The following is a 23,931-nucleotide window of genomic DNA, read 5'->3' as shown; positions in this document are numbered from 1 at the left end:
ACATAAACATCTTTCCTCTCCTCCATTGTCCTTAAAATGCTTATTTCTCCTTTTTTTCCTCAATATATGTCCCCTCCTTTACTTATTTATTTGTGAAGTTCATTGTTTAATGTGCTCTTTCCTCTCTAGAACTCCAGCACTGCAAGGGTGGAATAATTTTCTATTTTGTTCCCTATAGGTGCTCAGTCTTTAATGTTTTATTATTTTATTGGCTATTTAATAAATCAGTCATTATAACTATTAGTATTTCCTATCTTCTCAAAAATATTCCTTAAGTATTAAAAATTATACTTAACTAAATTTCCTGCTGCCTTCAGTTTTTTTTGCCTATCATTAATTGAGATACATCATATTTAGAAGCTTTATATTCCTAACAGACTGGAGTGTAGTCAAAACTTTCACATTCTAACAATTGTAACAAAAGTTCAAAGTCTTCCTTAAACCAACCAAAACTCTTCAACAGTAAAGTTTTAATTATAATGGGGTTTTGTTGTTGTTGCCTCTAATGATAAGTACTTGCAATACAAGTCTCAGGTATAGTTTAATAGAAATAGTAAGACTTGGGAAAGAATGGGAATATCTTGGGTGTCAGGATTCCAACAAAGATTTTAATAACTAAATCATGATGAGTAGGGATAGCAGTTCATGTGGAGGTTCATGTACTCAGAAGAACCAATGTGTACTTCCCTTCTGATTCCACATTCAATGATGTGGCTTCAATAGCTTTAGATTACCCATGGTGGAATTGTTCTTATCAAGAAGTCAACAAGTACTACAAGTTAGTGTTTCCCACCACCCCAGCCAGTTGGTACATCTTTGTTAGCATACCACTGTATTTCAGCAGATATCAATATGGGGCTCACATGCCTTCAGAATTGTGAAAAGTTCAAACTCTGCCTCTTTTGAGTTTGACTTCTTTCACTGAAGACTTGTTTTCTTTGTAGAGTAGGATAGTTGTCCCAGTATACCTCCCAAGCTTTATATACAATCTCATACTCTTGACACCATAGAGAAACTCACATTCTCTGCTGCAGTTTGAAAAATACTGGAGAACATCTTCACTCAGATGCCCACCTCTGCACAAGTCAATTTAGGGGTGAGGGTAGGGTGCTGTGAGGGATTGAGGAGATCAATATAAATAAGGATGTATGAATTTTCACATCTTAAAGTAACTATGTGAATAGGAATCAGTTTTCAGGGAAAGAAACAGGACATTGTGAAGCAGATGGTTCCACAATGTTTACTATACTTGGTAAAACAAAATGCAGCTAAATCAGAAACTTAGTTTTTATAATTCTTTAAATAAAACAGTATTTTTAACATAATTTTTTAAAATGTTTTTTATTTAGGGTTTGAACTACAGTTCCGATTAGGCCCAACTTTGCAGGGTAAAGCAGTTACTGTGTATACAAACTACCCATTTCCTGGAGAAACATTTAATAGAGAAAAATTCCGTTCCTTGGATTGGGAAAATCCGACAGAAAGAGAAGATGATTCTGATAAATATTGTAAACTTAATCTGCAACAATCGGGATCATTTCAGTATTACTTCCTTCAAGGGTAAGTGAAGTTAGGTGTTCTGTATGTGGGGAAAAAAAGTTAATTCATTGTAAAACTTGAAGTTATGTAATTTATAAAAAGTTATCAACCATGGCAGTATAATTTTTACATTGCTTTTTGAGACACAAATAGAATATGGCTCTTCAATTTCTATGAGATTATCTAGTCATTTCCTACAACCTGATTATAGGATGATATTTATTTAAGTGTGCTGGCTATTTCTGATAAATTCTAGTACATTTGTTTTTCATTAAAACAACATTATTAGATATTATGTATATTGTATGTGGTATAATTATATAGTTATTGTACAATGTAGTATTAACTGTGTAATAATGCAGAATGGGTAAAAAATTGCTTTCCATTAAATTTTGTTGCAACTTTGTAAATTATTGTATGTGTTAGAAATAATATAATTTTAAATAGGATAGTTCCTTCCAGTTATTCAGATACTAGAAAAATCTCACTTTTTCCCTCTCATTAAATGGAAAGTTTTAATTTTGCTCTTTTTCCTTAGAAATGAGAAAAGTGGTGGAGGTTACATAGTTGTGGACCCTGTTTTACGTGTTGGCAGTGATGATCACGTGTTACCCTTGGACTGTGTTACTCTCCAGACATTCTTAGCCAAGTGTTTAGGACCTTTGGATGAATGGGAAGACAGACTGAGGGTTGCAAAAGAGTCAGGTGATGTCAGCTTGGTTTCTTTCCTTTTCTTTTTTAAAATAAATGTAATTATCCTCTGAAATACAGATTTCAGAGGTTTTGCTCCTACTTCTAATTTTACCTCTTAATATATTTAGTAATTATATGAACCATATGAAAATAGAACCATATGAAAATTTTTAAAGTTGACCCTTTTTAATCCATAAAAATGTCAAGTTATGTGGTTCAACTTAAGGACATCTATGATAAAATGTGATCATTGTTATTTCTGAGATTTTTTGCTTTGACATATAAAACCAGTAGCAAACTATTAAAATGTAGAGGAAATATATTATTATATAATTTTAATTAATAAATATTGACTTTCCACATGGAAGGCATGAGCTGCCAACAATACTTACAATAAGATAAAACTTATTTTACTCTTACATAAAATAGGAGTAACATTAATTTTCTATTTTCAAGTTAAATGTAGGATGAAGAAAGAAATGAAAAGTTCACTGGCATAACTATGTACTATAAGTACTGTGAAACATTAAAATTAGGAGATGAATGTATACTGATATTTTTGTGTATAAATATATCTATTCAACAAATAGAAATTGAATCCCTAATAATAACTAAGCATTGTTTTGTGATTTTTTTCTAGTACACTATTTTATTACCCTGGTCTTGTAGATGAGGACACTGATATTCTGAAAGATATAAGTGGACTTGCTTAAAGTCTCTTTTGGTACAGCTAGAATTTGAACTTAAGTCGTTGACTGCTTTTCCAATAGCATGGTAGCCTTTTTATTTTACTTAAGAAAGTTTACATTGATATTTTTCTTAGTTTTAGGTTGGTTTTGTTTGTTTTTTCTTACAGTGGTCTTTGTTGTCTTGCTTTCCAGGTTACAACATGATTCATTTCACCCCACTGCAGACACTCGGACTATCTAGGTCATGCTACTCCCTTGCTGATCAGTTAGAATTAAATCCTGATTTCTCAAGACCTAATAAAAAGTATACATGGCATGATGTTGGACAGGTCGTAGAAAAACTGAAAAAAGAATGGAATATTCTTTGTATTACAGATGTTGTCTACAATCATACTGGTATGAACTTCATTAATTTTGATGAGAATATTAAATTCTGATTATTTCATTCCTCGATATTTTATATAACAGTTTGTTTCAGTGATGGGAACTGAACTCAGGGCTTCAAAACTGTTAGGCAAGCATTTCACTATCAAGCCACATCCTCATTCCTTATGTAATGTAAATTTTATAGACATACATGATGATAATGTCTTTCAACTTCAAATATCACTGTATATAGTATCACTTTTTTGTTCTAAGAAAACAATGCTTGTTGAGGATATAGTCAAATATAATTTGTATGTGATGTTTATAAAAAGAGTCATGATAGAAAGGACCTAATAATCATATCTCAACATAGAGTATTAATACTTTCCAGACTAACAAACATATTCTGTATAGCAAAATATCTGGTACTATAGCATGTATGAAAAGAACTACATGATTTCTACTACTGGGGAGAAAATTATCCATAAACTCTCAGAAGTTATATCCTTCATATATTAAAAGAGCTTTAGATCATCTCTAGCACCAAAAAAGACTATTTTTGTTCCCAAGATACCTTAGCTATATAGAGTTCTATAAAATGTACCAAATTTTCTCAACTGATGATCTTCAAGGAGATAGTTATTCCTCTTACCTGTCTTAGCAACTGAGTCTGGACTGATGATGCCTCTGGGCATGTATTCAGTTTAACCCATTATACCTTACAAAATATTGTGTGGCCCACAATGTTGAAGAGTGTGGAGACCACTAATTTGCATATGTATAGAACAGGAATTCTGGGTGGTTCAAAAATTCAAGAAATTTCATGAGGTATTTTCCAAGTAAACATAGGAATTATAAAGATACTTAAAAATTTATTGATCTATTTCATCAATATAGATGACAATCTCCAACAATAGCAGCAAAATTAGGTTGAAAAAATAGATATATTCTAACATTCGGTGTTTCTTTGTGTTCCTGGAAACCAGGTTTCAAAGTCTACAGTGAAGCCATTGTAATCTAAACAACTAAGTATTCATTACATATAAAATTGACAGTATTGGTAATTACTTAGGCATCTATAATATTATTTATGTCAAATTCATCAAATCATGTGATTGCATTGTATTAGTTATAAATGGTAAAAGTTAAAATATGGCTTAGGTAGCTGTAACAGAGAGACAGAAAAAGTGACTTAACATTGAGATTGTATGTAGATTTTACAAAAGATTAGGTAGGCATTTCAGGACTAGAGTACTAGCTCAATGGTGCAGGGAAAGGAGGTTGTTTCTCGTGTAGCTCTGCTGTCTCCATTGCTTTGCTTACAGCTTTTAATCAAACATGGCTGCTCCAATTCCTGTGTCATATCCCACCCAGAGAAGATGGTAAAGGGAAGCTATGCCTTCTAAGTGCATGGTCTAGTATATGTGTTACTATTGATCATATTGCGAGACAATTACTGTTCTTACGTTAGATAAATGCTCTCCATATGCTAAATGTTCACAGGATAATTTTCAGAGACTTTAGATGATTGTATTTTATAATTCTCACCAATTGTTTTGCTGGGGATAGTACTTGCTGAGTTCTATACTACTGCACTCCAGAAGTCTATAGAGTGGATTTCTCTTTCATGTAAAATTAGAAAAATACTTACACTACCTAATGTTTAGAATTCTTTCACTTACCACTTGATTTTATATCAAAATATTGAGAAAATAAATAGAGTTTTAAGATTTTACCCTTCAAAACAATTGGGTAGAGTCAGACATGAAGATGGCCAGCCTCTTAGGAATCTGAGGCAGAAAGATTGTTTTGAGCCTACTAATTCAAGACCAGTTAGGGCAACATATCAAAAGAAAAAATATCAGGATATCCTTGTCATTTATCCTTAACATACATATCTGTGTGTGTGTGTGTGCGCGCGTGCGTGCCCACGCACACGTGCACAGTCCTCAGAATCAAACCCAGGGCCTTGCTCATGAGACTCTACCACTAGGTTACATCACCAGTAAGTGAGAATCCTAATGGGATACAAATATGACTACATTTTGTCTTTTTAACTTGAATTTCAGTGAATGTGATGATAAATCTAGGGGGCAGTATCTTGGTACCAATTTGGAGAACTATCAGTTTAACTATTTTTTTTTTTGGCAGTACTTGGGCCTTGTGCATTCTAAGTAAGTTATTCTGCCACTGAGCTATATTCCCAGCCCTTTTTATTTTATTTTGAGACAGGGTCTCACTAAGTTGCCCATGCTGGCTTATAACCTCTTGATCCTCCTGTCTCAGCCTCTTACATACCTAAGATTACAGATGTGCACACCAAGCTGGGCTTTAATTTCACTTTTATTATATGATCTCTGCTCCTTATATATCCTGACTTCACCTAAGTGTTTGTTTATTGTGGGTATAAATAAATAATAACTAAATTGCTTACTAAATAAATGACAGAAACTAAAAATGATACTGATTCTAAAATTCTGTAAGAGTGCTCACTGAGTAAATAAGACACAAACATGGTCATCTCATCAGCACAGCAAAGTGGTCACAATTGCAGATTCTGAAGAGAGACTTACATTAATTCCTCTGGCCAAATTACTCAACCCTTGAGCCTTAGTTCCTCCTCTATGAGAGGAACATAACAGTATGTTCTGTATTGTGTGAGAGGAAATGAGAATAACAAAGTGTATTTAACTGCATAGAACAATTCTGGGTGTGCAGTAGGTATTACTTTCCATTTTTCTAACCACTTGTATTCCTCAGTATGAATTCAGGGGGCATTAGTCCATTGTAAACATAAAACAAATTGGGTCTAACTTTTGTCTATTTAAAAAATTAAATTAGCAATTTCTCAATCTCATAAAAACAACATATTTTACCCTTTAGGATTAGCTGTGCAAAGATGTTACTTGTGAAAGAACTAATTTTTCTTCCTTCGTATTTTCCTAAGCAATATTTAAGTTAAAAAACAAGTGTATAAGAAGATACCAAAACCAAAGTTTTTTTTTTCATAAAACAGAATCAGTATAAAATATTGATATCTAAATATAGAAGGAAGTGGGTGGTAGATGTTGATATTTCATCTTTAAACTTAACATAGATACCATTTTCAATTTAATTATAAGATATGAGTTTTCTTTTGTTCAAATTTATTTGTTTTTATTTTTTTTAAGCTGCTAATAGTAAATGGATCCAGGAACATCCAGAATCTGCATATAATCTTGTGAATTCTCCACACTTAAAACCTGCCTGGGTCTTAGACAGAGCACTCTGGCATTTTTCCTGTGATGTTGCAGAAGGGAAATACAAAGAAAAAGGAATACCTGCTTTGATTGAAAATGATCAACACATGAATGTAGGTATTCATACAGTAATACCACACTAAATCAAAATAACAAAATTTCTTAAGTACAAATTAAATATATAGCTGAAAATTATTTATAATCAGTATTTTAATATGTTAAACAATATTTGGTATAATATTTAAAAATATGTTTTAACTGTTAAAATTTTTCAGTGTATTCGAAAAATAATTTGGGAGGATATTTTTCCAAAGATCCAACTCTGGGAATTTTTCCAAGTAGATGTTCACAAAGCAGTTGAACAATTTAGAAGACTTCTAACTCAAGGTAAATAGATGCAGTAGATTGTTCCTATCAATTTTAAGAAATTTAATATACTTTTAAAAGGATAACTCCTTTTTTTCTTGGTTAATATTCATTAAATCTGTTGTTTTGATACAATATTTTTGTTATTTTTGGTATTTGAAAACTGATTCTGGAAGCTGAAACATCTAAAGGGCATGCTCTAATAATAAAACCAATTTTCATTTTATTGTTGGCAGAATGCTCAGAATATAGTCAAACTCAGCATATATTTGTTAAAAACATGAATGGGAATTAGGTAGAGCAGGTTACTTCAGCTGAGAAAGGCTTGAACAAAGCTTTGAAATCGAGAAATGTGAATCTTCTGCTGTCTAAGGTAAGAATCTTAACTATGCAAGAGGGACTTCCAACCCATGGTGTTCACCACAAACACCCTCCTTACAACTAGTGAGACTGAAGCTAGATATTAGCTAATAATAAAAGGTAAAGAAGTAAATATTCAGTTAAGGATGTAACTAATCTAGTTAATCAGTGTCCCCTTAACAAAATAAGGGAAGAAACATACTCAAAGAGAACTTGAGTTTTTTAGGAGACAAATTAGAAAGGATTATGAAGAAAGTATCTGCATGTAGTATGGGACAGCCGGGAGGATGTTTGGGGACCCGGGAGGGGTTCTTTTAAAATAGGAAATTTTCTTCCTTGTCCAGAGACCAAAACTAGAATAGGACCCAAATATACTGCCTTTGAAGTAGAAATGAGTTTGCCTTTACATTTAAGAACTCAGTTAGATTCAGGCATCAACTTTTACAAGTATGTATCACCATAATACAGGAACTTTTAGTCCTGATTTTGCTTCATATTTCATTCACCAAAAATTTCTCTCTCCTTTAATATTTATAAGTAGTATCATTTATATGTAATATGTGTGCTCATTATAAAGAGAAAAAGCCCCAAATAGTTCAAAATATAATAAAATACAATGTGCAACTTCCCCTCCTACAAAACATACTTTGAGGGAACTACCAAGTAATAGTTTCTGTGTTTCCTTTCAGATTATTTTTGAAAGAAATTCAGATTTTACATGTGGTTTTACATAATTCTCTCTGTAAACTATATGTGTATATATATATATATATATATATATATATATACACATACACATTTTATATTTGTATATATGTTATATACATTAAACTAAAGCATGGACTATTTAATTTGTTCATTAGTTGACAATATGAATTTATTATAGTTATTTTTCTTAACTCCCAAGTAGCAATACACTGTTTTAACATACTTTAACTGGTTGGGATTGTGACTCAGTGGTAGAGTGGTTGCCTAGCACATGTGAGGCACTGGGTTCCATTCTCAGTCTATCTATCTATAAAAAATAGATAGATAGATAAATAAACAAACAAACAAACAGACAAACAAATGTTTAAAAATAAAAAGAGTACTTTAACTAGCTTTTTTTTCCCCAATTTTTTTGTAATTCTTTGATTCAATGCATTTTTATTGATCCACCTACTGTGTGCTGGACACTCAGGCATGAGAATTCAATGGCAAACATAGTAAGAACCTTGCCCTAGTGGAACTTATATTCTTATAATCAGTAGTATCTAAAATATACCCTGTATATGTATGTTTATTTGCTATATAATTAGATCTACAGGGTAAATTGTTATATGTAAAACAATTAGGTCAAAGGATATGCAAATTTCAAATACAATAGATATCATCAAATTGCTTTTTTAAAATTATACCTACTCACATGTTTTGAAAAACTCTCACCAACATGTGATGCCAATAATCTTTAAAATCTTTTTTCAATCTTGGTATGTATGGTTAAATATCTTGTCTTAGTTGATATTTCTTTTTATGTTAATGAAGTATCTTTTCACATGTTAATTAGCCACTTACATTTCTTGCACTAATTGTGTGTTAGTATTTCTTCCCATTTTTTATTGGACTGTTTGTCCTTTTCAAATTGATTCATTATTATTGATGGTTCCTTATTATATAGGTGTTAAATATATTTTCTTAGTATGCTGTTGATCTTTTAACTATTGCTTATGGTGCTGTTTATTTTCAATGTAGTCAGTCTTTTCTTTTATGGCTTTTCACATCATGTTTAGAAAAGGCTTTTCATAAACATACTGTTTTTTCTAATAATATTATTCATATTTTCCAATAAAATATTTTGTGAAGCTACAATTTATGTGTATCACATGAAAAAGGTATTTAGCTTTATTTTTAAAATGTTTTTAAATTGATAATCCATAATTTTACACTGATTTGAAATACAACCATAATACTTCTTAGTGTATAGCCATATCCTAAATATACTTTAGGCTTTTATCTGTGTTTTCCATTTATCTGCCTTCAATTCTATCAATACTAAAAACTATTTATTGATACTACTGGTATAGATTTGTTTTTTCTTTCTCAAGCATTTTTTTTAGCACATTTACTCTTCCAGATGAACCTTAGAAACTGAGTTTTAAGAATCTGTTTTACTTTATTGCTTGTGTTTTGTAAGCCATTTCAAGGTCTCTTTAGAATAAAACAGGACAAATTAATTAATTAATGGAAAATTAAGCCTAGTATATAACAAAGGAAAAAGCCCACAAATGCTTTATTTATAAAGAAACAGGCCAAAGGAATTTATTGTGAGGAAGGGTTCTTCAAAGGAAAACTAAAAGCAGGAGGCTGTGGGGGAAGTTAGCCTAATTGGTGACTTACCACTTGCCCAGTAATTCTTCCTCCTGGAGGCAGCTGACACCTCAAGACTAGTTGGGGCACTGGTATCTCTCTCCATCTCCCCGGAGTTGTGTTTGAACCTGGGGCTGTTTCACCCAATAAATTCCTCAGTATAACAGAATTCTCTCTGAGTCAGGCATCCGCAAAAGCAAAGGAGTGGTCTCAGATCAGTGAAATTGCACCAAGTGTTCTCCAAAGGGCCTACCTCCGTTTAGACTTGGCTCAGATATGCCCACCGTTCATTCCCGCCTTCCATCACAAGTACTTCTTTCAGAGAAAGCAAAGAAAGTCAAGTTTTTAATAAGATTTACTTTAGAATTGGAAGCAATCTTTGAGGAAACACAACTCCTGAGGTTAGACTATTTGGTAGCGCTTGACAAGAAAATGCTACTACCAAAGTCCAGGTGTCATAAAGTTTAATAAGTAGGGCTGAAGGAGTTGAGTATTTCCTGGCACTCATAAAGCCTTGAATTTGATTCCCAGCAGTGTTAAAAAAGAAGAAGCAATAGGAGTAGTGGACATTGACTGAGAGCAAAAAAGTGGGGCTTGAGTTGAACTGATAACAATCCCTATGTTTGTTTGTTTTTTGTTTCATAATGATATTTTTGTCTCTGTGTGTTACCCCCACCCACTGTGTGTATGTGTATGATATGTGGTATGGAGATGATAAGCAGGAGGATGGAGGAGTAGGAAGATGGTTATGAAATTAATATTTGTTTTATTTTCTATGAAATAATTGTATATTTAAAATTTGAAATCAGGGGCTGGGGTTGTGGCTCAGCGGTAGAGCATTCACCTAGCATATGCGAGGCCCTGGGTTTGATCCTCAGCACCACATAAAAATAGATAAAATAAAGGTATTGTGTACAACTACAACTAAAAAATAAATATTTAAAAAAATTTAAAATCAGTGACAGTTATAATCTCCCTGTGAATATTTGCATTTAAGCACTCATCTTTTCTTCTTTCAGGAAATAGGAGAGTAACCAAGTCTGATCCGAAGCAGCATCTGAAGATTATTCAGGATCCTGAATACAGAAGGCTTGGCTGCACTGTGGATATGAACATTGCACTAGCGACTTTTATACCACATGAGTATGTTATTTGTTTTCTTTGTGAAATAAATACTGCTACTACTTATAAACCATTATGGCTAGTATAATTTTCAAAGAGCTTATTGAAACCTTCATATGAAATGAAATAGGCACCATAATTCTACTTCAGCACATGACATATTCATGTTTTTTATTTGTGCCAGGTCATATTCCTGTGCATGTATGTAACAGTCTTTACTGTTGGAAAAGTTTTTCAGTCATAGTAAGATTCTGATGATTAAGATTTCTATGACCCTTGTTAGAAAAATTTTATTTGTAAGTTTTGTAAAAAATGTTAAATAGGTTTGTATTGCTTTATCTGCTCTAGCGATGGGCCAGCTGCGATTGAAGAATGCTGTAATTGGTTCCGTAATAGAATTGATGAATTGAATTCAGAGAAGCATCAACTCATGAATTATCATCAGGAACAGGTTTTACCTATATTTATTGTTTTTCTTTGAGTCTTTAAGCTATTTTTTTATTGTTGATGATGATGCAATATAATTTAATGTTTTCCAGGCAGTTAATTGCCTTTTGGGAAATGTGTTTTATGAACGACTGGCTGGCCATGGTCCTAAACTAGGACCTGTCACTAGAAGATATCCTTTAGTTACCAGGTATTCCATTTTCTTTTCTTTTCATGAACGATTAAAAACTAAAATTTGTTTTCAACTGTGAATTAACCTAAATGTTTCCTTTAAAGCACAACTTCAGTACATTTCTTAAACTACGAGAGTTTTGATTTGGAATTACGTTTAATTGTGTTAGGCAAATCTTTAGTTAGAAAAATGACCATCCATATGAACAAATTTATAGTTGTTGTTATTTACATTAATGTTTCTGGAGGTCTGCATACTTAGTGTCTTAGTCTGTTTTCTGTTGTGGTAACAAAATACTTGATGTTGGGTAATTCATAAGAAACAAAGTTTAGGGTCTGGGGTTGTGGCTCAGTGGCAGAGTCTAGCACGTGTGAGTCCCTGGATTCAATCCTTAACACCACATAAAAATAAATAAATAAAATAGTTGTGTCGTTGTGTCCAACTACAACTAAAAAATAAATATTAAAAAAAGAAGCAAGATTTAGTTTTGTTCAAGGTTTTGGAGACTTGAGAAGTCTAAGAGTGTTACACTAGCATTTACTCAGCTTCTGGTAAGGGCCTCCAGCTGCCTCAACTCATGATAGGAAGGGGAAGGGCAAGTGAACACATACGAAAGAGACAAAGCAGGAGGGGCAGTCTTACTTTCTAACAACCCACTCTCTTGATAACTAATCCAGTTTTTTGTGTGAGTCTCCCACAAGAAAGGCATTAATTCATTCATGAGGACTCCACTCATATGACCCAAGTACTAAAAATAATGCCCATCTTCTAACACTCTCACATTAAGAAATTAAGATTCCAGCACATGAACTTTTGGGAGACACACTCAAACCATAGCAGTTAGTGATAAATACAGTGTTAATCAAATTGAGCAAGCATTTAGATCCTTATTTTCTCCTCCTCCTCTTTTTTTTTTTTTTTTTTTTAACTTTTTTTTTTTAACTTTGCTGGGGATTGGGCCCAGGGGCTCTACAAGCCATCTACCATTGAGCTATACCCCAACCACATAGTTCTTTACTTTAGAGGTAAAATGTAACATAAATTGGGCAACTAGAAGATAGTAAAAGCCTTTGAGAAGTAGCATCAATATCTCAATTGTTTTCTTGTGATTTTAAGAGAGGTTTTAAAAATTTCTTAAAATGTTAGCATTATATATGCTACAATGTTAACTCCATTCGTCAGATCCTATTAGATTTACTGCCATTTGGGGAGGTAAATAATGTTTATTGATTTTTCACCTATATTGAAATTTTTTTCCCTGTAAATGGTGTCTCACTAATTTTATTTATTATACTCATAAGGAAAGTTTAATTTTTAATGTTGCTAATTCAGATTCTCTCCAAGCAGTTTCTCTGTGTGGATTTAATATTTAATTTTATCTCTACAGGTATTTTACTTTCCCATTTGAAGAAATGGCCTTATCTGCAGAAGAATCTATGATTCACCTTCCAAATAAAGCTTGTTTTTTCATGGCACATAATGGATGGGTGATGGGAGATGATCCTCTTCGAAACTTTGCTGAACCAGGTACATCACTTTTGACTTCTCAATGGACAGGGAAAAAATTTCATAGAAAGTTCAATATGATCTGTTTCTTTGATTGTTTCCCCACTAGGCTAGAGGTTTTTAAACTGTTTCACCAGTTTGAGAGAGAAGAAAAGGAGGTAGAACTTTGAAACTAATGCTGTTATAATTACATCTACATAAGAGAGATTTTCAACCACTGGCCAGAGAGGTATTAATGTATTTAAAAGGCAGTTATACCAGAAACTAATTTTTTTTTTCAGGTTCCCCTCACTTACTCTAGCATCTTTTTTTTTTATTTTTTAATTTTTTTTTAAATATTTACACTGTTATCATTTTACATTCTCTTTTTTTTTTTAAAGAGAGAGTGAGAGAGAGAGAGAATTTTTAATATTTATTTTTTAGTTTTCGGTGGACACAACATCTTTGTTTGTATGTGGTGTTGAGGATCGAACCCGGGCCACACGCATGGCAGGCGAGCACGCTGCCGCTTGAGCCACATCCCCAGCCCTCTAGCATCTTGTTTTCAACAACCATGTTATTGCCAGGAAGCGTTTTATAGAAAACACCTTGATATGTATTTTTTTCAACAGTTTAGAATTAGTAGTTTATTATTGTGACCTTAGAATTGATTCAGAAATCTTATATGTTGTTATTTAAGAATATGACCTTGGGCTTAAGTATTTCTGACCTTTCTTTTCTAACCATTCTAAATGAAAAAAAGAAATTCTTCTATATGCCATGAATTTAATATAACCTCTTGCCAAATAAATATTGGAGACGGAGCCTTAAAATGTTTTGGTAGAACTATAGTTATAAGAGTGTATGATAATACTATCACTATTTTTCCTCAGGAAATAACTTGGAATTTTGAAATTGAGCTCAAACTTTTAAAGAGACTATAAGGTGTAATTTTTGCCACATATATATATAAGATAGAAAACTTTGTCCTATATCATTTTAGATATGATTTTAGCCAATAAATCATTTATGGTAGAAATAATGCAGTTCTAAAATGGTATAGTTCCTTGAAGTAAACGTTTTTATTCTATTTCTTAAGCCATTGAAACGTTTTTATTCTATTTCTTAAGCCATTGAAACGTTTTTATTCTATTTCTTATTTTTATTCTATTTATTATTTTTATTCTATTTTTATTCTATTTCTTAAGCCATTGAAAACAAACTTCTTTTTTAACAGGTTCAGATGTTTATTTAAGAAGAGAACTGATTTGTTGGGGAGACAGTGTTAAATTACGCTATGGAAATAAACCAGAGGACTGCCCTTATCTCTGGGCACATATGAAAAAATATACCGAAATAACTGCAACTTATTTCCAGGGAGTGCGTCTTGATAACTGCCACTCAACACCTCTTCATGTAGCTGAGGTATAGAAAAACAATTCATCCACATTAAGCAAAGATATTCAAGATTTCTTCCCAGCTTTCCTCAAGTAGACTATACAGATAGCTAGTTGAACACAAGCGTTGATTTGGCATTGAATTATATTTTTCTATAATTTGAATAATTCTAACAATCTTTAAATGCAATTGTTAAGGAATACTGGGTTATAAAATGTTTAGCAAGTTAATTTTTAAATTTTAATTCAGGAAGAATTCAGGAAGAGCGATCATATTTGTCAATTCCATTTTTATCAATTATTTATGAAAACAAAAGTGTAAATATAACTATTGTCTATTCGTCTTTTGGGCTTTTTAAAGCAACTTTTGAATAATGCCAATATTTATAATATTATCTTCTACCTAATACAACTTTGTAAATAAATACTTATAATTTTAATCTTGCTAATAAGATTCTTGATAGCTTCCTAGTAACAATTTTTTGGAAATACGTGCTTATCTGAAAAATACCTATTTCAATAATTTTCTATAATATATATGTCTCAAGTCCTGTGATGAAAAATTGATTTGATTTTTGAGGGATTTAGTAAACACTAATTAAGTAAACATGAAATAAGAACATTGGCTGATAGAACATTATTTACCTCCCCCAATGGCAGCTCTTTGTCTTCATATTGTGCTTTAACAATAGCAAAAAAATATGTACATGTATGTACACACACACAAATATATACTTATAACATTATGGCACAACTAAATGTTAAAGCTAACTTAATTCACTTAATTTTAAGTTATAAAATCCTCTAGGATTGTGCTTGTTAGGATTCCAGGTATTTTGTTATCTTTTATGTAAGGATATGTTAAAACATTTTTGGAACCAATCTAATTTTTTTATTATAAGCTACTATTTTCTGATTCTGTGTAGCATCAATGTAGATCATAAGTCTCAGAGGTAGAAAATGTAACGAGTTTAATCTATTTTGTCCTATAATCCCATATATGGAATGCATATAAAAACTTAAATAGAGTATACAACATAGAATGCATATTATATAATATGATTAAATATATAATAATATAAATTTGATTAATATATGTAAGCTCTAGATTATGATTTTTTTACCTGTTTTAATGTACCTATGTCAATTTCATTGGAATATTTACAGAATTGAAAATGGGACTCAGTGGCTTAAGAGTTTGTTATCTGCAGGCTTCAATTTGGGCAGTCAGACCTAAATTTTACAATAGCTAAATAATTCACCAGGAAGGAATTTATCATTAATTACTTAGGAAACCACCTGGAAATTAGCAGTCTGACTAGATATTAAAAACAAACAAGGGCTGGGGTTGTGACTCAGCTTTAGAGCACTCACCTAGCACGTGCAAGGCCCTGGGTTCGATCCTCAGCACCACATAAAAGTAAATAAAATAAAGGTATTGTGTCCAACTACAAACTAATATATATATATAAATATATATATATTTATATATATATAAACAAGAAGCAGCGAGAAATACTGGCAGAATTGCAGTGATACAGGTTACATTTTTTAAAAGCACTAACATTTTTCTTCTTCTTTTCTCCCTTGTGTCCCTATCTCTGCAAAATCTAAATTTCTTTTTAACTGCTTTACTCTACATATTCTCATATTCCCTATGTTTGTTGGTTCTGTTTGTTGTTTTGTCACATTTGAACATCAAACTTCATTTGGAATTCTTTCTGAATTTTCATTTTGTCTTACCATATGTATCTTCTTGTGTTAAACCCATGCCTAGTCTTGTCTCCTCCCTTCCTACCTGTTTCACTTTTCTCTCTTTTACATGTGTGACTGTGCTTTTTTCAGTACATGTTGGATGCTGCTAGGAAATTACAACCCAATTTATATGTAGTAGCTGAACTGTTCACGGGAAACGAAGAACTGGACAATATCTTTGTTACTAGACTGGGCATTAGTTCCTTAATAAGAGGTAGGCTTGTTGAAGTGTCTTTCCCATTTAAAACTTCAGCTTTTGTTTAAGTGTACTAAAAGACATTTAGTAGTTTTTAATGTAATTCTTAATAATTTTCAATACAATTAATATTCTTTTGGATAGTCTATGTGAGAGTTTCCAATCTAACTCAATCTATTTTTATCAGTAAATATTTCTACTTTGGGGTAAAAGATCTCATTTCAAATCACAAGGTTGTCAGGATGATCTAATGGCTCCCAAGCAAAACCATTTTTTGTTGTTAAAAATATACAAATCTGTTCTTCATTTTCTACCTGGGTATATGATATAATCTTTAGATTTTTTTTCCTATAGATTTTTGTATAGCTAACATCTCAATAAACACCTGAGGTTTACTTTTTTCTATCTGAGCCATCTCTCCCCCTAAGTTATAAAAGACTACTTTGGTCACTTAAACTAGTAGACATTTAGTAATTATCATTAATTACTTAGGAAATTGCTTAAAGAAGTTTTATTTTTGATTATACTGATGTGTTCTTTATTTTAAAAATCAATTGTGAAATTTAACCTTTTCTTGGACATAAGTAATAGAGATTGTTAAAATGTTCTGTAATGCTCCGCAGAGGCAATGAGTGCATATAATAGTCATGAAGAGGGCAGGTTAGTTTACCGATATGGAGGAGAACCTGTCGGATCTTTTGTTCAGCCCTGCTTGAGACCCTTAATGCCGGCTATTGCACATGCTCTGTTTATGGATATTACCCATGATAACGAGTGTCCTATTGTGGTAAGCATCATTCCATTTCTTGTATCTATTTATTTTGCTAGATATTTTGATGTTTATTTATCTGCTATTTTGTGGCATGAATATCCACATACTTCAAAATAGTATCTTAGATTTAAAAGCAATTATAGCTTATGGTTTTAAAGATGTTCTTTTGTTGTAGAACAAATTAATGTATCTTATAGAAAGTATTTGTGTAATTATTTGTTATTTCATTATGATACAGAATTTTACTTATTTATTTTATTATGATACAGTGCTTTTCCTTTGAAAGAAAGTATATTTTACTGTTTAATTGTTTCCTAGCATAGATCAGCCTATGATGCTCTCCCAAGTACCACAATTGTTTCTATGGCATGTTGTGCTAGTGGAAGTACACGAGGCTATGATGAACTAGTACCTCATCAGGTTTGTTTCTGTGTTGTTTTTTAAAATTCATATGATTAGCATTTTTATCAAAAAACTCTCATTGTAATTAAAATGTATACATGACTAAGTTTTACCGTTCTCCAGATATCAGTGGTTTCTGAAGAACGGTTTTATACTAAGTGGAATCCTGGAGCATCCCCATCAAATACCGGTGATGTCAATTTCCAAAGTGGAATTATTGCAGCCAGGCGTGCTATCAATAAACTTCATCAAGAGCTTGGAGCCAAGGGCTTTATTCAGGCAAGAGACCAAGTTTCCTAAATATCTTTCTGAAAGTTTACAGGGGAAGACTTATCAGTTTGAGCACTCATTCCCAATTTGAGTGCTAATTAAGTGCTTTTTTTCACTTCTCAGGTGTATGTGGATCAGGTTGATGAAGATATAGTGGCCGTAACCAGACATTCACCCAGTATCCATCAGTCTGTTGTGGCTGTGTCTAGAACTGCTTTCAGGAATCCCAAAACTTCATTTTACAGCAAGGAAGTGCCTCAAATGTGTATCCCTGGTAATGTAATCTAAAAATTGTTATTGTAATTATATCATTATATTAAATTATACTATAATGCCATATACATCATCATTATATGTTCTATATAACAAATGCAAGTGTGAATGTAGTTAATAAGAGGAATTACAAATTTTGGATAACTTACATTTTTATTGCATGGAACAAAATCTGGACAGAAATACACTCAAATATTAACCTTTTTTTGAATTTTTAAATGGTTTGTTTACATCTTAATACATTCTGTTTTCCCTTAATATGTATATAATGAACATGTATTTGTCTTATACTCTGACATAGATAAATATTTCTTTTTATATGTGTGACATACATTTATATATGTGTGTATAAGTATGTATTGCATTGGCACACATACACATATATAAACAAAAATGGAAAATAGTCTAACATGATACTTAAGATTCCTTGCAATCCATCCTCATCTACTATCCTAGCCCTGCATTAATCTACTGTTTCAGCCAAATAGATGTTTTCACTGTTTCCCAAGAAGTCTTATTTCTATCTGTATATGATTTATATCCTTCAAGGACTAAAGTTCCACCTCTTTCAAAAACCTATACATACTCAGTGATTTTTCTTTCTAAAGATATAACAATCATATTCTATGTCTCTCTTTTGATACTTAATTATAAACTATATCCCTGAGATATGTTATTATTTCTAGACTTTTTTCTAGATAATTATATTTTATTTTCTTGTTATTACAGATAGTATATGATAGCATAGCATGATTCTGTGTAAGCAGCAACAGTACGACTTTGGAGAGTCTCATAAAAATAATCACATTCTATAGGTGTTCAATGCTGGTTGCTAAATATGTATAATTCCAATCTTTAAATATTATCAACCTGAATAGTTTTAGTGTTAAATATTCCTTACTTTCCTTAACTGTTAAATTTATATTCAGTAATCTCATTGAATCTTTACTAATATTCATAGATTTTTGTGTTTATTTTCTATTTTTTTTTAGTTGTTAATGGATACGATGATTTTATTTTATTTATTTATTTTTATGTGGTGCTGAGGATTGAACCCAGTGCCTCACATGTGCTAGGTAAGCACTCTACCTTTGAGCCACAACCTCAGCCCTATTTTCTATTTTTGATGCTGGGGATTGAACCCAGGGCCTCCTGCATGCTTAGCACATGCTCTACTACTGACCCGTGCTCCCAGCCCCATCCCTTCATAGTTACTTTTACAGAACTCCATCACTGTACAGTATTATCTCAGGTTTTGTTTTGATCAGTGATGATTCTTAAAACATTTCCATCTGTTAAGTCTACAAATTGTGATTTTAAGTGTATTTCGTATTTTGTCATTCAGTTTTTAATATAATTTGCTATGGTTGGTAATATTCTTATTTAAATTTTGAATGTACATTTGGAACAATTTTTTGTTAACTTTTTAATATATTTGTAGGCAAAATTGAAGAAGTAGTTCTTGAAGCTAGAACTGTTGAGAGAAATACAAAACCTTATAAGAAGGATGAGAATTCAATCAATGGGTTACCAAATATCACAGTAGAAATTAGAGAACATATTCAGGTATTTGGGATTCACCTCTTTCTATTATGTTGAACATTTTAAGGTCATGAGAATTATTTGTTGAATGGATTTTCATATTTTTTTCAAGCTTAATGAAAGTAAAATTGTTAAACAAGCTGGAGTTGCCACAAAAGGGCCCAATGGATATATTCAAGAAATAGAATTTGAAAACTTGTCTCCAGGAAGTGTTATAATATTCAGGTATGTTAATTAGAGTTCAAATTATTGACTTTACTTATATTTAAAACAGTTTAACTGTAAACTTTGAATAAATCACTCCTAAAAATCAACCATTTTTTATTAACATCATTCAGAGTTAGTCTTGATCCACATGCACAAGTTGCTGTTGGAATTCTTCGAAATCATCTGACACAGTTCAGTCCTCACTTTAAATCTGGGAGCCTTGTTGTTGACAACGCAGATCCTATATTAAAAATCCCCTTTGCTTCGTAAGTATGTCTTATTTTATAGAGATTTAATATTTTAATAACTGGTGAGTTGTTGCTTGATTTAAACACGTTAATGGTCCTCTCTGTCCATACTATTTAAAGTGTGGTGCAGGGACCAGCAGCGTCAGCATCAGCTGTTGTTATTCTATTATATTATCATTCATGTGGGTATTCACAGGGGTGCTTTCTCATTCTTGTGCAGTCTTTCTTCAGATATAGATACATACATGTCTACATAAACAGAGACCCACACACAATTTTATTGAAATGAGATTAGGTTCTATACATCACACTCCTCACTACATCATTTTTTAAAATTTCAACATATTATTCTATTATATGGCTATACCATGATTTATTCAATCATTTTCCATTTTGGACATCTAGAATGGTTCTAATTATTCCCTATTATTTATGTCTTTGTACATTCTTCTTGGAATAAATCTTTAATTATTCACTTTCTATGTGTTCCACTAATACTGAATAATATGGGTTTTGAAGCTTAGATGTAGGTTCAATTATAGTTTCATCACCATCAATGATTTTAGACAAGTTATTAATAACTTTCTTCAGCTCAATCCTCATCTGGAAAAAAGAGCTTATAATAAATAGTATCTACCTCTTAGGTTTTGTAAGGATTAAATAGGGCAAATACAAACCACTTATAATAGAATGACTAGCACATAGAGGGCTTGATGTGTTTGCTCTCATTCTTATTAGGATAAATTTCCAGAAATTAAATTTTGGTGTTAAATTGTATTATAAGATTGTGTCTTTCAGTCTATACTGCCACGTCTTTTCCAGGAAGATTGTACTAATGAGAATATTCAGGTCAGTGTTAGAGTGTCCATCCTTACCAATACTGAATATATATTATTGTAATGCAGTACGTTAAAGCTGAGTATAGACCCAGACTAGGTAAGAATTATTATTTTTTTTGGATTCTTATTAACTATAAGAAATAAGACTGAGTGCCTGTTAATGGAGAGTTGTGAGAATTATTCATATAAAACACATCATGTTTAACACACAGTAAATGATCATAAATATTAGTTATTACTAGTTAAATTGGTAAATATGAAGTATAAAATACTTTAAAATAACATCTCAACATATTAATTAAGTTTTTTGTCCATTTGTACTTATCTGGTGAAATGTCATTTTATATATTAGCCCATTTCTCTTTGGTGTTAAATTTTTTGTTGTTTTATGAGCACATTTATTATTGAAGAAATTAAGAAAGAATTAAGAAATTAAGAATTAAAAAATTAAGAAACCATTCTTAGCAAAGTAGCTGCTAAAAAAACAATTTGCAATAGATGTATGTTTCTGTAGAATGCTTATAAAAGCACATTCCCCCTTGAACCTACTCTGAGTATTTCAGGGCAAGGGCAAGAAATCTGCCTTCTAAACAGCTTTCAAGGTTATTCTTGTGGAAGGAGTCCACTGGCTACATGTTGGAAAATAATGCCCTAAAGTGAAGTTGGTAGTAAGTCTGCAAATGGTCAGTCTTGATTCATGAAATATAGCTGTGAGGAGAGAGGCTGAGATAGAGACAAAGCACAGCTCTAAGCCAAGACAGAACAAAAAGACAAAGAAGGATTTATTTCAAGAGGACATATATTCACATAAAATTGCAATTATGTAAAATGAAGTCACCTGAGCAACCAGAAATACAGGAAAATACAACTCAGTTATATTCATCTGCAGTCAGTTTTACAGTCTCAGTGCTAATTGAATGAAGGGAAATTAAGGCCACGACACTTAGACTTTCCTCTGACCATTATCAAGAAGCATCTTTTTTCTGAGAAGATGCTGGTTTCTTGAATGATGGAACTGAGGGGCAGTGCAACCTGATACGAAAGATGGTGCCAGGAGAGAAATACAACGGCAAAGACTGTTGTTTCTTAGGTGGTTAACTTTGACTTTTGATTATCCCTTTATTGATCCTTTGATAGGTATTCCAAATTTTTAAGATAAACAGCATAAAAAGTTCTTTATGTCACACTTATTAGGGAAAAAACTAAGTCTAACTGAAAGGACTAAAAAATAGACTAATAATATATAATATAAAGTATATAAAAAACCCAAAAGATCTTTGTATTCTCCCCACCCCACCCCCAGTACTAGAGATTGAATCCAGGGATGCTTTACCACTGAATCACATCCCCAGGCCTGTTTATTTTTTTATTTTGAGACAGGGTCTCACTAAGTTGCTTAGGGCCTTGCTAAATTTCTGAGTCTGGCCTTGAATTTGAGATCCTCTTGTATTGGCTTCCTCAGCCACTGGGATTGCAGGTGTGTGCCACCACAGCTGGCTCCATCATGCCTTTTTTTTTTTTTTTTTAATTTATTTATTTTACAGAAGAATATACATTTGACGTTTAGTACACAAATGGAGCACAGCGTCTCATTCCTCTGGCTGTACATGGTTCAGAGTCACTCCAGTAGTGTAATCATACATATATATAGGATAATAATGTCTGTCTCTTTTTACTGTCCTTCCCTTCCCCACAACCACACCTTTCCCCTGACTCCTTTGACTTCCCTGTACACAAACCAGTGTCCCTTCATTTTTCCCTATCCCCCACCCCACTATGGATCAGCATTCACTTATCAGAAAAAACATTCAGCTTTTGGTTTTTTGGGATTGGCTTATTTCACTTAGCATGATATTCTCTAGTTCCATCCATTTACCTGCCTATGTCATAATTTCAGTTTTTTTAAGGCTGAGTAATATTCTATTGTGTGTATGTATCACATTTTCTTCATCTTTCCTCTGTTGAAGGGCATCTAGGTTTGTTTCATAGTTTAGCTATTATGAATTGAGGTGCTATAAACATTGATATGGTTGCATCATTGTAGTATGCTGATTTTAATCCTCCATCATGCTTTAATCAATAAAATTTGGTGCTTTAATCATGTACTTGGTTTTGGAGTAATATTAGTTGTAATTTAATTTCTAGCATTTTGTGCTTCTTGGTTACTATTAATAACATATATATGATGTTTATTTTAATACTGAGTTCCTAAAATGTACATTACCAAGATACTTTATAATGCAGGTTTTATTCTTTTGCTTTTATTAAAAGCAAGTAAAAGTCAGTATATTTAACCTTTTATCTTTGTTTTTCAATTCTTAGTATTGCCTCTAAATTAACTTTGACTGAGCTAAATCAGATACTTTACCGATGTGAATCAGAAGAACAGGAAGATGGTGGAGGTTGCTATGACATACCAAACTGGTCTTCCCTTAAATATGCAGGTCTTCAAGGTAAGCAAGTATAAGAATAGACAAACTTTTTATTTTTCTTTTACAGACATACAATGTCTTCCTTAAAGAAATAGAAGTATGGGCTGAGAGTACAACTGCCTGGGTTCAAGCTGTGACTCTGTTCCATACTCATTGACCTTTGGCAAGTAACATACTCTCTCTGTACCCCAGTTGATGCCTCAGTAGATGTGAATAATATTGACTAATTCAGAAGGCTTCATGAGGAGTAAATAAAATCATTCAAGTAAAACACTATAACCAGGGTGTAGCACAAAGTATTCACTCAGTAAATGCTACCTAGAATTACTGGCTCTGTGTCATTCGTTCAAAACATTTAGAATTCTTAAATATACTTTAACCTTAATTAATATTTTTTGACTTGGTTTATTATGTTCAAAAAGCAGAATATGTTTGTTTAGGCTCCAAAAGAAACTGAGTTATAAATATAACACATTCTTCTTTCTTCTTCATATAAATGGACTAATTGGATTTTTGTTCTTGTTGCATATTTGTTTCCTCCTATAAAAGGAACTTACAGGGCTAGGGACATGGCTCAGTGGTGGAGTTCTTGCCTAGCATGCTGAAGGCCCTGGGTTTGATTCCCAGCCTCTAAGGAGACGGGGTGGGGAACAAACTTATATTAGTATATTATGTAGTTAGAATATTTATAAGATAGATTGCAGAAACAAAATATTTAACTATGAGTTTATTATTAATCTATCTGGTTGGTAGTATTTTCCCAGATTTTTGTAT

At 32.1% G+C, this 23,931-nt stretch overlaps 1 protein-coding gene across 4 annotated transcripts in view; it reads left to right on the top strand.

Annotated features, from left to right (window-relative positions):
* The window catches only part of Agl (amylo-alpha-1,6-glucosidase and 4-alpha-glucanotransferase), a 71,460-nt gene that overhangs the window by 9,912 nt on the left and 37,617 nt on the right, over positions 1-23,931 (top strand). For all 4 annotated transcript variants that reach the window (XM_076863409.1, XM_076863407.2, XM_076863408.2 and 1 more), the window contains exons 3-21: positions 1,350-1,560; positions 2,078-2,244; positions 3,114-3,317; positions 6,458-6,639; positions 6,802-6,913; positions 10,618-10,741; positions 11,069-11,171; positions 11,260-11,357; positions 12,727-12,866; positions 14,062-14,249; positions 16,067-16,190; positions 16,796-16,959; positions 17,263-17,364; positions 17,470-17,625; positions 17,740-17,890; positions 19,331-19,455; positions 19,544-19,656; positions 19,770-19,904; positions 23,048-23,178. In XM_076863409.1, the coding sequence (XP_076719524.1) occupies positions 1,350-1,560; positions 2,078-2,244; positions 3,114-3,317; positions 6,458-6,639; positions 6,802-6,913; positions 10,618-10,741; positions 11,069-11,171; positions 11,260-11,357; positions 12,727-12,866; positions 14,062-14,249; positions 16,067-16,190; positions 16,796-16,959; positions 17,263-17,364; positions 17,470-17,625; positions 17,740-17,890; positions 19,331-19,455; positions 19,544-19,656; positions 19,770-19,904; positions 23,048-23,178 (2,730 nt within the window). The remainder of the gene's footprint in view (positions 1-1,349; positions 1,561-2,077; positions 2,245-3,113; positions 3,318-6,457; positions 6,640-6,801; positions 6,914-10,617; positions 10,742-11,068; positions 11,172-11,259; positions 11,358-12,726; positions 12,867-14,061; positions 14,250-16,066; positions 16,191-16,795; positions 16,960-17,262; positions 17,365-17,469; positions 17,626-17,739; positions 17,891-19,330; positions 19,456-19,543; positions 19,657-19,769; positions 19,905-23,047; positions 23,179-23,931) is intronic.

The sequence above is a fragment of the Callospermophilus lateralis genome, chromosome 7 (assembly GCF_048772815.1).
Source record: "Callospermophilus lateralis isolate mCalLat2 chromosome 7, mCalLat2.hap1, whole genome shotgun sequence".
In the NCBI taxonomy this organism is placed as follows: Eukaryota; Metazoa; Chordata; class Mammalia; order Rodentia; family Sciuridae; genus Callospermophilus; species Callospermophilus lateralis.
Note: the sequence above shows the minus strand (reverse complement) of the source record. Positions and strands in the feature narration are given on the sequence as shown.